The sequence below is a fragment of the Anopheles darlingi genome, chromosome 2, assembly GCF_943734745.1.
Source record: "Anopheles darlingi chromosome 2, idAnoDarlMG_H_01, whole genome shotgun sequence".
Classification (NCBI taxonomy): domain Eukaryota; kingdom Metazoa; phylum Arthropoda; class Insecta; order Diptera; family Culicidae; genus Anopheles; species Anopheles darlingi.
Window position 1 is genome coordinate 7,385,001 of NC_064874.1, and position 15,000 is coordinate 7,400,000.

The 15,000-nt window shown below is 48.4% G+C and overlaps 2 protein-coding genes across 4 annotated transcripts in view; both read right to left on the reverse strand.

Moving 5' to 3' along the window:
* The window catches only part of LOC125951134 (uncharacterized protein CG45076-like), a 271,537-nt gene that overhangs the window by 139,317 nt on the left and 117,220 nt on the right, over nt 1–15,000 (reverse strand). The window lies entirely within an intron of this gene.
* The window catches only part of LOC125951090 (protein similar-like), a 128,349-nt gene that overhangs the window by 75,706 nt on the left and 37,643 nt on the right, over nt 1–15,000 (reverse strand). For all 3 annotated transcript variants that reach the window (XM_049679640.1, XM_049679639.1, XM_049679638.1), the window contains one exon: nt 10,620–10,761. In XM_049679640.1, the coding sequence (XP_049535597.1) occupies nt 10,620–10,761 (142 nt within the window). The remainder of the gene's footprint in view (nt 1–10,619; nt 10,762–15,000) is intronic.

Consider the following 15,000-nt stretch of genomic DNA (forward strand, 5'->3'; position numbering starts at 1 on the left):
TCGAATATGGAACAGACCACCACCACCACCACCACCAGTCGAACTGTGGCGTTCGGGAGGCGGTATCCTCGTGTACATTATCCGGACATTGAAAGATTTTTGGTAGACGGGCTGGGTCCCTGGTAGCCCCTGGAGTGTGTCCCTATTCCCGTTGTGGCATAAATCTTGGGATTTTCACTTTAAAATGTGCTGACTGGTGGGAATAAAGCCGCACGCAAACTCTAAAGTGCAGACACGAGGCAGCAGTCGAGACGAGGCCGCTATCTTTCTCTCTCTTTCTCTCTTTTCCGGAAATGATATCCCTCAACGTCATTGCGCTGGCACATAATCCGGGATTTGGGTGTGCAGAGGAGGAGAGGCGAAGCGAGAAGCATGGGGTGTGCGGCGCAAAATCACAAGCGGCAAATCGCACCTTCACAGCCAGCGCATCCTACACTACGCTGGAAGCGGAAGTGGCACGAATTGGTTCATGAATTATTCACGCTAAAAGTGATGGAACCAAGCAAACCGAACCAACCTCCTTCGTCAAATGATTCCGGTTTGACGAGGATGCTTCTATACTCTCGCTACGGCACAGGCACAGCAGGACCATAAGGAAGTTCCTGAGTTCCTGAGCAAAAGGTTTGGAGTAGGGACTCATCACGTATCACCGTCAGTATGTCAGCAAGTTTCGGGCGTGAGTTTTCTCGGGGCAATCCGGCATCCTGGGGAGGAGTTTTGGTTTGATTAAGCACGCGCATGAAAGTGGTATAGATGGATGAGACAATCAACTCTTGCAAGCCATCTCCATACTGTCAAATGGAAGTACATCCGTAGTAGTACAGTACGATAAAGTTGAATTCCCCATTAATATTTGAAAAATTAACACTAGACTGGTGATAGTTCGATAACGATGCTCAGTGCTAAAGTTATAAAGATGTTAAAAGCATTCTAAAAATAACAACTCAATTGTGACTTCAGCACGTGGCATAGTGCAAGGATTGATAAGCAATCGGGGAATGAATTGCTAACGAACGGAGCCAACGCATCTGCATTGTGGCATCCATGTCCATGTGACTTTGATAATCCAACTAAGAATCGAATCGGGGTTTTGATTGATTTTTCAAACATCGATCGTGACTGGACGGCCTCCAGCGAGTGGTCAGAGATCATCAGTAAGGTCGCTCGGTAAACAAACGATCCCCGGGAGCACAAATCCAGTTGCAATCAGCGAACTATCTAGGATGCCAACACTCGATGGTGACGTAAATGAATGTAAACGGAAAACAAACAATGAAACATAGAAACATGATGATAACGACCGGCTATACGGAACGGGCCATTGCATTGAGTGGAATCGTCCCTAATACAAAGCTAATAACCTGACTTAGTAGAATAGTACAAACACGAAAGGCTACACAATTCGATTCAAATATTTAAAAAAATCATGCTCATCAAATACGCCTTGAAATGGCTGATAAGTAGAAAAATTCGCCCATCAATTATTTGCAGCATCACTTCCTGCCATACGTAGATGAACGCCAGTATTCCGGATTGATAAAGGTTACGTTAATTGACGGCAGTATTAACTACTCCTATTGGTCAAGACCCCAAACTGCCAATGGAGCATTAACATCGATTCAAGTACATTCTTCATCTTCTCGTCTACATATCTTGTAGCGTCGTTAGTAGCTTGCTTACAGAATGTGTGTGTCTGTGTGGCACGTGGCGAGAGCAGGATGGCCAAAAAATGTTCTTCAACCTATTTCTTCTATCCGGAGTAACCGGACCATCCATTCACACCAATGGCCAGTAGCAATGCACCCAGAGCGGGGGCCAAAAGCATTTGGGAGCGCGTTCGAAACACGTGCCCGGCCTATAAGCACTTAAAGCATTGATACATAACCTCCATAACTTTAACCTTGGGCGTTTCTTTTTCTTGCGCGTGCGACTGTTTCAGGCCCTCGCTCCCATTCTCCCCTTTCCGTTTACTCGATTGATTGGGGGAAGTATTTTTATAGGCCACAATTGAGACCGGGTCAGGTTCAAGTGGCTCAGCTGGTGTTGATTAAATTTTTGGATCCCTGCTCGCCATTGTCGCCGGAAGATTGACGACGAAGCAGTAGAAAATAGAGGAAGGCAAAACGAGAAGCCGTCAGCGAATGCCTCGGACACGAATGAACAAGGCGCTTGGGATCCATTGCGATCCGGGATCCAGATATCCGGTACTGCACTGCAATCACTTGGCATGTCTGTCGATACTTTCGTCGTCGATACCGCGCGTATCTCGTCTTTATCCAATTCCATTGCTTCGCTCGATCAATTACTTGTCGTTTCATCGTCGAGCAGCGCCCGAGCAAGCAATCATACTTTCGATCGAAATGTCTCTTCACCTACAGTGCACCCTCTCCGAATGTCCATCGATCCAGGGATCAAGATAAATTTTCCAACAACCATGACCTGTATTGGTCGTCGTCTGAGACCCTCGGGGCAACGCCTTCCGGTCTTTCGAACGGAGAGGAACGAGCAGAGATGATATAAAGTGCGCACGTGGACGTGGACAAAACATTTCGTTTCTGATCACCTCCTCGGCACGCACGCTTGCGTGTCCCGCTCACTGGGTAGTTCCTACGGGGTAGTAGCATTATTTATTGACGATAATATCAGACCCTGGACGCTCGTCTAACTAACGCGCGGCAGACGAATCGTCAATTATTTCCCATTCTCCTTAGTTCGATCCTTGTTTTGTTGTTGGGGGAAGAAGCAGTGGTTGCACGTGTACATAATTGCTTCCTGAAGCTCCCTGACGCAACACCTTCAACTATCCATCACTCCCGGGACCCCGCGACTATCCTTTTAATTACAGCATTAAGGACTGCTTGATACATGCAGAGAGCGGCGGTTGAGCTGCCTAAGCTCTATTTGCATAAAGACATTTGCACCTGGCGTTGCGATGTTATATTAACGAGGATCGTAGGAGGAAGCGCGGTAACTACATCCCAACTCCCCTCTGTAATTATTCATTTCAATTACTTCTAGGAGTGAACCGGACATTAACTGACCCCTGGCGACAGTTCAAGATATCTGTCTTTGACTAGTTGAGTTTTTTTTGTGTCAAACGAGCAAATCATGATCAAGCAATAAAAAAACAATAATCCGTTAGGATTAGGACACAATCAAATTGAGATCTTCTTTTGCAACACTATGTTCCTGACCGGGAAACGAGGGTAGAAGTCGAAACCCAAATTGTTCGATTGTCACATCACATCGACCGTCTTCACCGATAATTGCTACACTAACACTCCGCTGTCAACATGCCAAAAGTAAGCCATAATCTAGCATCAAGAATAAGGGGATAATCTTATCGTCGCTGAATCCAGACCATAATTGCGTCTTTATCAATCAGGAGATGCCCCGAAGCCCCGTCTCTTCGTTAGGGAGTGTCATTCATGATCGTTCGGCCACCGTGCCATATGTTACCTCGAAGGACGGAGGCGTTACACGAACACGGCCATACAAAAAGGTCATTGTGATGATAACCTAAGATACGACGCCGGATGCCGGATATCAAATATTGTTGGTCAACCTCCTTCCTGGTGTGCAAGAGAGCAAGAAAGCGAAAGAGCATTTTGAGCATCTCCGATAGGCTGACATTTTTGACATTCCTAAACCGATTCGGTACAGTTCATTGAGGAAGTAGGTCCAGGCCGAGCTCGGGTGTCCAGGGGGCACACTTCCTTCCGGTGCCCCATGTTCGGACGGTTCCTGTCAGTAACATTCACGTCTCGCTACCTTCCTCATACGATATTCCGCTCCAGGAGCTACTTCTCGGCGTATGTCTTCCATCATTCCCGATCAATATCGATGTCCACGACATGTACACATGTCGGCTCCTGACGCTAGGCCAATGTAGCGCCAATCGAGCAAAACGGTTTTCAAATTAATTCTGTCACAAGCAACGCGTAAGCACACTGCGACCAAAAACCCATAACACACGTGGCACACATCCCACCAAAAACAACGCGGGTGCGTATGTGCCACAAGGGCCTGCCAGCTGCTCTTTAAATCATACTGAACGGCCACTGGGAGTGGCATTAAGTGAGTGTCTGGCACCCCCCTCCCCTCCCACAACATAGCATCAAAATAGCATTTTACTTATTATTATGAATAGGTATACCATTCAGCATAACACTCGTAAGCATAACACTGCTAACCGGCGACTGATGACAAGACTAATTAATGTTATGCCAACCAGGAAGTGAAGAAGCGAAGACACGTGGAGACGGCGACAGCGAGCTTCACTTATTGGACGTAAAGTATTTGAAATGATTGCTACATATCAAGCAGGATCGTTATGCTAGCACGCTGATCGTGTCTATTTCGAGAATGTCAACAATTTCGAAAGAGCTGGCCTGCCTTTAGCCCGGGCTGTTAGGACAAAACAATGAACCCGTGTGTCGAGGTTCATCATCGTCCGGTTACCCAATCCATGAGGGAAGAAGCAAAAAGAAGAAGAAAAAAAAGAAAAGGACTCACCGATCCTGGTAAATATTTCATTAGATTTTGAAACATTCATCAAGGAGTCCGAGTTGCCCGAGAGGTGGCATATATTCGGAAGCATATAATTCTCGCACTCTCTTCCTCTTTCTCTCAACCCCTTCCTCTCATCAGGCTGAGCATGTGCCACGGTCTCTAACCCGATCACCTCCCTAACTTTATGTCGTGTCGAGCGAACATATTAATGAAACCTAACTATAGAACACGTCCGGCCGCATCGTCCGATTCCAATCGCATCGATGGACCACGGGGAGAGGGAAACTGGTCCCCGCTCGTGGCGCGCATGTCATTGCTTTCCAACGAAAAAAAAAAAAATTAGCCAAACCCCGAACAGGACAAACCGAAGCTAGCCGCACATAGAAACAACAACATTACGGAGCGGGATCACGAGTGCCATCAGAGGAGCACTCGAGTTCACTTTTTCATCCCGTTGGCAAATGAACCGCCCAGATCCGGTTGCGCGGGGGTCCGTACTCGGTCGAAACCAAACAATAGAACCGCCTTGGGGTGGTTGCCACCAGCCAGAGCATAGCGCCTGGGACTCGCATAAGTGCAGCTTTATTTCATAACATCAGACCATACCATATCGCTAAATATATCTTCTCATCATCCCTCTCCCTCTTTTTCTTTTTCTTTCCCTCTCTTTCTCAGTCGTACGATCAGCGACCAATGTGGTGACGTTGATGATGATGATGATGGAGCAGCAGTAGTGAGGAGTGAGTGATAAAAAATTGAAAGAAACAGCAAACGATGAATGTATTCCTGGTCCCATCCTCGTCCACAGGATCTTTAACCAGACACACACATACACAGGGAGAAAATGGCCATTAAATTATTCAACTACTGCCGCGGTCCACCGGGACCAGATACTGTTCTTCGTGGCGCCCTCAGGGGCGTTGATTGGCAGGGAGTCACTCCGCGGACCTCCCCCCACCCCGGGGTTTCTGGGTCCTAGGACCGATGTTTATGGTCACTTCACGGCACGATCTCTTGCGACGATCGACTAATTTTAGTTGTTTTCACTTTCATTCGAGATGACGATTAAACGAAACGCAAAGTGACGGGAATAGTTCCTCCCTTTTCCTTCTTCCTTGCTTCCTTTCTTCCTGAGTTCTCCTCGTCAATTGGCAACCAACACCCAACACAACGGAACGACCAACCAGCCAGTCAGCCAGCCAGCGATGATGGTTACGATCGCCGAAAACAAACGCCACATTCATTGAGGGACCAGCAGCACCCTCCTCCCCTCGGATCTCCCTATGTTTGGGGTGCGTTCGGAGGGATGTTGTAGTGAGATTTGCAAGACAATTGCTTGATTTGAGCTAATTGATTGTACGGGCAGACGGGCGCACGTGTGTATGTGTGAGGTGACCACGGAGACGGAGACGGAGACGGAGACGGAGACGGACACCAAGTTTACAATGATACTCGAGTTCAAGATGTTCGTGCGTCCGTCCTTGAGTGGTAGGAAGGAGGAGGCACGCAGAAGGGAAAGCACATGATATGCCATCCCCTGCGTGAGCCTGGGGGAGTAGGAAGGGTGAAGCAAACAAACCATTTAGCTTCCCCATCCCACCCCTAAGCAGAAGCAAGAGATGAAAGGAAAGAGGTCCGACGGCGAATCGCCTGATCTCGATATGTCGGATCACATGATGAAAACAGTTTATTTCTTGCTTTTCACTGAAATCATTGGCCATTCACGACCCAAGGAAGGAGAGGGAGAGAGTGTTGCGGACTGGACCGGCGGGCCGCTTCGAGCGCACGTGGCATGATTTGACATTGACACGATGCGACGCGAGCGACGGACGATCCGTATCATAAAAATGCGTTACACGGCGTTACCATGCGTTACCGCAGGCCTAGGACTGGTTGAGACGGGTAGCAAATCCTCTAGGGATGGACCGTTTTTGGCGAAACTTTTACTGCATTTCAGCACCGAACAATGAGCACTAACGATTATTGTTGAAAGCCCTCTCGATAGCCTTTGCTATTATTGTAGACCTGCTTGGTTGTTGTGCACTCTGGCCCTGAGCGCGAAGAGGATGCTTTTCAAGTAGAAAGTATACGCACCTTGCGCGACTCGAGAGGATTTTACAGCGATTATAAACCATACCTTGGCTTATCGGACGGTAATACCACGCGGTGGAACTGATTTGCTGGCGCCAAACCATCGGCTACAATCGAAGTGCTCGGCGACTGTGTTTGCAATGTTTATGGAGCTGCCGTTTATTATAGACAGGAAACGCTTTAGCACACTTCACATGCGTTGTTTTATGTTGAATTAGTACACTATCTGATCACACGCCAAGACAATCATCTGCGGCGTGTTACGTACTAAGAAATGCTTGTTGATTATTCAAGACTCGACTAACAACTGTGGCAGCAAACTTTTGCCAGCGTTACTGCGATTGAAAGCATGGGAAGCGTGGCATACTCGGGTTTGGTATAGTCCACTTAGATTGAGACTCAATTATTTACAGGGTTTACACCAAAAATTCTCAACCATTTGGTGGTTCCATCTTAGAAGTATAAACAATGATATCTCTTCGGTTAAACAAACAATTAAAATCCGCCACTGAGATGGTTTCAAGTCAAAACTATAACGCTTTGAATTATGAACCAGGTGCTAGGAGCTGACCATAGCACAACAGACCCAAGTTTTGGAATCCGCTGACAACCCAGCATACTATCGCATACAAACCACACACTATATCATCTATCATAGTCCCCCGAGAAAATGGTCCGAGAACAGAACAAAGACGTCGGGTCCGGGCTACGATTATAACCGTGCGGAATAGATAAATCAAAACCTCAGCCAAACGATCATCGCCTTCAGTGGATGTCAAAGAAGCGAAAAGCGAAGCCGCAAGAAGCGCATTCAAACAATCTCCCGCGGAACGAAACCTCTATCTCTTTCACACAATTCCGTCCGTGCGTGCTTCCCTTCCGATGGCAAAACAGATGTTTTTCTCTACCTTGTCACACCACTTTCCACCTCCACAAGATTTGCCTTCGGGTGAGTCTACTATTCGTTGATTGTAACCACTGTGAACGTATTTCGTATTTTTTTTTGTGTTACGAAGGATTGATAGGGAATAGGAGAGGGATTGCTGGTTTGCATCGCTGGGACTTTTTGTTGCTTGACTCATGCTCCTTCCTTCAACAACGACCTGTTCGCTTTGCGCAAGTTGCGAATGATTTATCGCACCAACTGCACCGCAGAACCGCGTGCGGATTTGTGATCCATCCTGCGGCCCGCCGGTGGGGCCGGTGGTATGGTGTGTGTGTGTGTGTGTGTGTGTGATCAGCCACTGAACACCAACCTACCAACCAACCAAACCCAACCGTAAAACGGAATTCATACCGGAGAGTGCGGGAAACTCGGTAGCCCACACCACACCACAACAAATCGGACTCAATCAAGATACAATTTATGACTTTTAAATTACTGTCTCCCGTCCACTCGCTGTCGCTCGCTTATGTGTATGTCTGGCGGCAAAGACACGCGCAGCAGACACGCACGAGACGAGTGGTACGGGGTTTAGAGGGCTTAGTGTGAGGATGAAGATGAGCGAGAAAGAGAGAGAAAAGTAAGAAACGTTTCACCTACCTTTTGACACGTGTGTGTGTGTTGCTGCAAAGAAAAGTAAGTTAGTTGGTAGGAAGGGAAGGGAAGAAGGTACGGGGGAGGAGGTTCATATGATAATTTGGTGTGTCTTTCACAGCTTTCTTCCAGCAGCAACAGCAGCAGCAGCAGTAGCAGCATTAACAACGACATCAAGCGAGGAGACAACGAAGGAAATGATGCTGACGTAAAATGCGAAGCTAGCAGCTTATGTTTGAAAACAGATTTCTTCCTGCGATCGCTCTTCCTGCGATGCTTTGTGCTGCTGTCACAGCACTGCAAGCGCATCCAGGCGTCTGAAGCATCGAGAAGAAGAAAGGAAACTCCATCACTATCCGCTTCACCCTCTCTCCCCTCTCCTCCCCACTACTTTGTGTCAAGGGAACCGTAAACGAGAGCCTGATAAATGATACATTAAAAAAGATCTATTCTCTATGCTAACCTCGGGAGTGTTAAATCACAAGCACCGGACCTAGACCACCGGACCGAAACCACCGTAATCACGGATTGCAACAGAGTTCGGGAGGGGGGGAGGGAGTGGACTGATATGCGATAAACCGCGTGCCGGCCACAACCTTTTTGGCCACAAAAGCGAGCCCGGCGTCCCGACCATTGTTGGTGGGCAGCTTAGCAGCTAGTATCGTCCTCGGTATCGGATAAGCGCCAGAGCTAGGGCGACCCCGGAGCGGAAGTTAGTGGCCGGTTGGTCGGTTGGTCGGTCGGTTTGCGATTGGCACCGTCACCTCGCTCGGTAGTACCGAGGGCCACAAACAAAGAGCCATTCCGAAGGACATGATGATATTGCTCGCGCCAAAAACCAGCCAGCCAGCCAGCCAGCCAGCCAGCCAGGCAGCGAGCGACCTGTTGTTGTGTTGCCCCAGACCGGTACCAGAGCAAATGCGTACCACCACCCCGTTGACTCCTTCCCTTCCTCCAGTCGACATTGTGCCAATTTTCGGTTAAATAAAAAGGCTGCAAAAAAAAAAAAACGGAACTCCGCGCCCTCGGAGCTCCGGGTTCAGAGTCGAAAATCACAAAGAAGGTGTCGAAGGAACGGGCGGTGTGCCTGCAGCTACTGCAGGAACAGAGGGAGCGCGGGTTGGCGTCGAACGACGAAGCGAAAATTATGTTCGCCTTGGTGGGTTTTTATACGCTTTCTTTGTCTCCGGGCCGAACGCTGGAGGAACGTCCCTAAAACCCTTTCCGGGGGCAAGCTTTTGGCCTCCGTCCGTGCTGCTGTCAAAGTTGAATTGAAGGATACAAACGCTTACGCTTTACGGAGATGCAGTGCACCGCACAACGGCACAAGATAACGCTCAATGCCGTCGGGTGTGACGATGGGTAGAAGCAGGAGGGGTGCAAGGAGGAGGGGAAGAGATTGAATTGAAACCAACGCCGCATGGTGGTGGTGGTGGCGGTGCGCACGGTGCGCGCGGCGACAAAAAGGACTCGGGGTTTTCCACTGGCGATGGCCGGAAAGTAAATGAATCGAAATGCAACGCGGATGCAGCGCCGAGATTGGGAAGCTGCGATGCGCAACGACGATGGCGACGACGAGATGGAACGTTGCATTCGATTCGTTTTGGAAGGGGAGGGGAGTGGCAAGCTGATGATGAAGGGAGCGCCAACCAGGCAGCTTACCAATGATTGTCGGTGGCTGCGCAAACATAATTGAAATTTAGTCTCGTTCGTCTAGTTGCGATTGGCGGGAGGGGGAGGCTAACAATAAAATCCCGGCCATAGCGAGCGTATTCCGAGGACGAGCGGAAAAGATTATGTGACAATGAGGGATTTTTCACATAAAGACCAACGAAAAGTACGGGGGTACATGAACCTACTATTGGCCACGTTCCGGATGCTGGCGCCGGAGCAGTTTAAGACGTTCGGAGGTAATAGATCTTCATTTTCTACCGATGCCGAGCAGCAGCATGCTGCAGTTAATCTGATTTTCTTTTCACCGAAAGTAAGTAGATTGAATGCATATTCCGGTCTTTGTGTGTGCGTCCGGGAAGGAAGAAAGCTGTGAAATGGGGAATGAGTCACTGTGTAATAGGGATGGTAAGGGTTGGTTTTGTGAGAGGGACCGCTTATAAGGAAGTAAAAAAATGAAAGTTATTAAATCTAAATCGAGCCGTTGAGTGATTGACAGATATTGACAGATATTGGTAAGAGAAAAGGGGAATGAGATGATTCGACTGTGATTTGTGTAGCCCGCCATTTGTATTCTTGATTGTCCTTTTGTGGTATATTCGCATCGCAAAATGGAAGCGATAACGATATACGGTAAACATAATAGAAACAAACAACTCCAAGAGTTTGAAGCTCGATTTGAACTCCTCGAAAAAAAAAGGGAATTCCACAAGTGACGTCACTGACAGGAATTCATCTGCGTAAAATGTCATTCAACTGGTGCAGTTGGCCGAGTTGCGATAGTAACAGAATGAAAAGCAGCACCTACCTTATGACGTAGTTGACGCATACGATGCTGTGTGGTTTCTGCTTGTCGTAGATGACCGTAGCCTGCGTCACGACCCAAGCATATCCACCCATCTTGGCCAGGAACCGGTAGCGACAGGTTTCGCTCTGACCTTTGCTGATGACTGGCGGGGGGGAGGGGGAGTGAGAAAAATGGAAAAAAGTAACACAGATAACAATTAGTATGAGTAGTGGACAAAGGAAAAATTCTAGAGGTAAGCACCAACAATTACTTCGCTTAAAACTAATCAAAACTTTAAACTTTTTGTTGATTGAAAAACAACCAGCACCAGAACTTATCGCTGTTTCAATCAGCGCGTACAAAGCGGAAAGGGCTTTCTGCTGAATAGGATGCCAAATGGAAACCCACAAAGACCGACGAAAACGCAATCTCAAGCATGATTTCTTCCGCTTGATAACATCCTGATCGAGTGATTCGAGCGCTCGTTCAACAAAAGCGAGATGCACCTCGAAATGCATCGCCACAGAGCGCGTGCTGTCCTTGTGTTTTTCCAGCTTCATTTTCGTACCCCGCACCCCGCCCGCCCGCCCTTGGCGATGGTTAAAAATCAAATCATTTCGGACGAGGAAAAGTTCAAGCGCGTCGAGGGAAAAGAAGCGGAAAAATTCATTTACCAAATTGCGAACACTCCGTGCACCGGGCAACGCCGAATGGAAGGAAAGGAAATCAAAGGGAAAAGTTTTTCATTTAGTTCCAATTTTCCCCTTTTGCAGTTGGTGTTGCCACTCGGTGAGCGTGTTTGTTCCTGTCAGCGGCACACCACACGCCACACGAGGAACACATTTCCACCGCCGCCGGTGGATTAGAAGTGTGGCCAGCAATTGGCAGCCTCTCGCGGATCACGAAGCTTTTCGCCTTTTGCGCGAACTATAAAACCCCTGGCGCTCGTTGCCTTCTCTCCCGTGACCATCGCCGAGCATCGAAAGACTTTGAATTAGAAACGCCAATAGCAAACGCCAACGTCGCCTTGGGGGGGCGAGAAATTAGCCAAGCGGTTTTTCATTCGCGAACCGGGGTTTGTGGTGCGCTGAAATGAACCAAGTGATGCAGAAGGTGGTAGGATGGTTAGTGCATCCACTAACTTGTAATTAACATCCACCCTGGGCGGTGGGAAAAACGAAAAAAAAAAAAACAAGAGAAACCAACCAAACCGAAGAAATGTTTCGCTGAAAGGAAGCGGGAGCATGACTTCGACAGATAAGCGAACGCAAGAAAAGAAGAAATAAAATGAAAAAGGAAAGCAGCAGCTGGAACTCAACTAACTAATTTTCAAACTGCTCGATTAGGGCAAAGTCAAAAGTACGAATGCACCCCGACAGCGTAGTAAGATGTGTTGTTCACCTTTGGGCCGATCGGTTACCTCGTCGATTGGTATCCCTTCCCCACCTTCACTTCCTTCTGCTGCTCCTCCCTTAAAGATGTTGCAATCCAACCTCCTTTTCCAAGCACCCTTTTGTCCGGCAAAGCGAGCAGGAATTCGAACAAAACAATGTGACTCTCCTATCCGATCGCCCTCATCATCATCATCATCATCAGCAGCATCATGACGAGGACCGCCATCACCAACATTACACACTTAGCGTGGAACCGGAAGATCCAAAAACAAAGCAAAAAAAACCCCAAAAGGATTCCACTGTTAAAGGGCGGGGAAAATGGGATAAGAAAACGTTTTCCAGCGTGGCCGCCCACCGAATGCCGATGACGACGATGACCCAGAGCTAATGGACATCCACCACCAAGCACCACGAGCACCACGAGCAGCGCCAGGTAATTCCGGAATCGATTCCGAGCTTTTAAGAGCTCCACATAAATTCCCATTCCGCCCGAAAAAAAATAAACCCGGGAGGAGGTACAAGAGTGCTCATAGGGCGAACGGATGCGATGGCATCATAAAATCAAAGCTTCCGGCGATCCTCCCTTACGGCGATCCAAACCTCCTCCCTTCCCTCCCCTCCCCCTTACTTGCGTGCTAGACCACATTCTGGAGTGCGAACGATCGTTTTTCTTTCGGTTCTCCTTCTCGGCAGGACATTTACCTACGCCGGCGAGGCCACAAACAGAAGCAGGTTTAAGAGGGGCGAGCGCGCCCCGGGGATGATGCTCCCCGTTATGGTCTTCTAAAGTGCTAGGGACTGCAGCGCCGGCGCTCGCGCGTGCAGCGCATAATGGTAGCACCGTTTGTTGGCCAATTTTATGATCCAACCGTAGGAGAATCGATGCACAATCGTAATGCAGCCCATTTTATGGTTTGCCGCTAGCACCGCCATAGACCGAGTACAATGCATGCGCGTGTGTATGTGTGTGTTTGTGTCCATGTCATGCTTGGTCACGAAAGTCACCTGGCGTCTCCATCGTAGGGCGGAGGGTTCGCTTTAGTGTATCTTCTTCTCCTTTTTCGCGGCGTTATCCCCTTTTTAACTTCACGAATTTTCTCCATCTTCACTCGTGATGTCGTAATTGTTGCGGAAAATTTAATTGGAAACAGAACGGAAGCAACGAATGTTTCATCCCTTTCCTTTGTTTGGAAGGGGGACGGATGTTTACTGTCTATCTTGGTGCTCGGTGCTCGGTGAGTGTAACTGAACCGGCTGGCTGGATTGAAAGCGAATACCGAAAAGCATCGAATCCATGATCCCTGCCACTAAATAAGCTTATTAAGTCCATGCAAGATTTATTAGGGGGATGGGGAGGGTTGAGCATAATTGAATTTTCAAGAAGCATTCTCTCGTTCTCTGTGTTTTTTTTTTGTTTCTCTCCTTCCCAGGGAATCACTTATTGTTCTGCATCCTTAATGCAACAACAGATGACGCTAGGTAGCACCAGCATTCGGGGGTTTCGTGTGGCGCGAAGGGAGCCGCACAACCTCATCCCCACAAAACATTAACCAAATAAACAACGGACAGGAGGCAAAGGCATGGCATCACACAGCATTAGCAGTAGTCGCGCTGCGGTTACTGTCACCGCGTGTTATCTCCCTTTGGCTTTTGGTTTGCATTTTGCCGGCAAGAAGAATGGCGGAGAAAAGATGCCATCAACCTCTCTTCTCCACCACCCCATGCTCCCTCCAACCGGTTGGTGGGAAAACAGATAAACAAGAAACGGTCGCCAGCACACAGAAAGGGACGAAGACGCAAAGCGCATTATAATCATGTAAACATTGTTTCATTTCTTATGCCTTCAGCGTGACCTCCCCTCTTTCACGAGGGGGGTTCGGTGAGGTAAGGGTAGCGCCAAAGCTTTATGCCTGCCTGCACAATGGAACTGAGGGCGATTTATGGAATGTCGTAAATTGTGAAGATTACTTTTATGGCAATAGGGAGACAAACGCGCACAAAACTATATCGTAGCGCCATCTTCACGCTGACCAAAAGCCCTTCGCGTTTTCTTTGTGGAACTCGGTGGAACACAGCTGATAGGTCCATCAAGGCAACGGCTAAGCGGAGCAGATGAACCGCTGCTGCTACTACTGCTACCGAATTGAAGGACTCCACATCGCCACCGCCAAAAATTGAAGTGCATTTGTGTTGCAGCATGTTGTGCCAGCTGTCGGTCCGAACTGTAACGGTCTGGTGGCCACGGTTGGAAAAGCTCTCTTCTTTTTTCTTTTTTTTCTCGATAGAACTTTGTTGCACGCCTCGATGCACTTTTTGGTGGAAAGTTTTTCGACGATCGCGGTCACCAAACAAAAAAGCCATCCATTTGTTACACAAACCCCCCCATGACCCTCCCTCCCCCCAGTCCAGAGGTGGATGTTAATTTCCCGCGGGAATTTGTGGTTTTTCCTTCTTTCCCGGCGGTTTGGATTATATTTTACAGCGCCTGGTGCCACAGACCTTCGCTGGTCATGCTGGAGGAGTGTCTTATGACCTCAACCAAAACATGACGGCGCGGGCCCTGCCATGCAGTATGTAATCAATGAAAGTGCACATTCATGCTGTAAGGCCACCAGCATGCAACAGCAACAATGTTGCCTTCCGGAGCGCGGATGGAGCTGCCACCGCTGTGAAAGTGCATTCATCATCGAACGTCAAGGCGTTGCTACTACTCTGTCAGGGCCACACACACACATCAGGAAATCATTTCGATTAATTATCCTAATATGGTGGTGCTGCTACCGCCGGTGCAGTGACTGGCGATGATCGTATCGCGAATTGCAGCATTGCAGCTGGCTGGGAAGCTTAAAACTTCATCACTCTACGGGACGCGTCTCAAACGTCAGGAACGTAAAGCAACACAGAGCAGGATGTAAGGATGAGGTTGTTGTGTTGTGTGGGGAAACACCTCCTCTTCGCCCGTCCCCCTCGCTTTCATGCACCAAACTCATCAAAGCCACATAATTCAT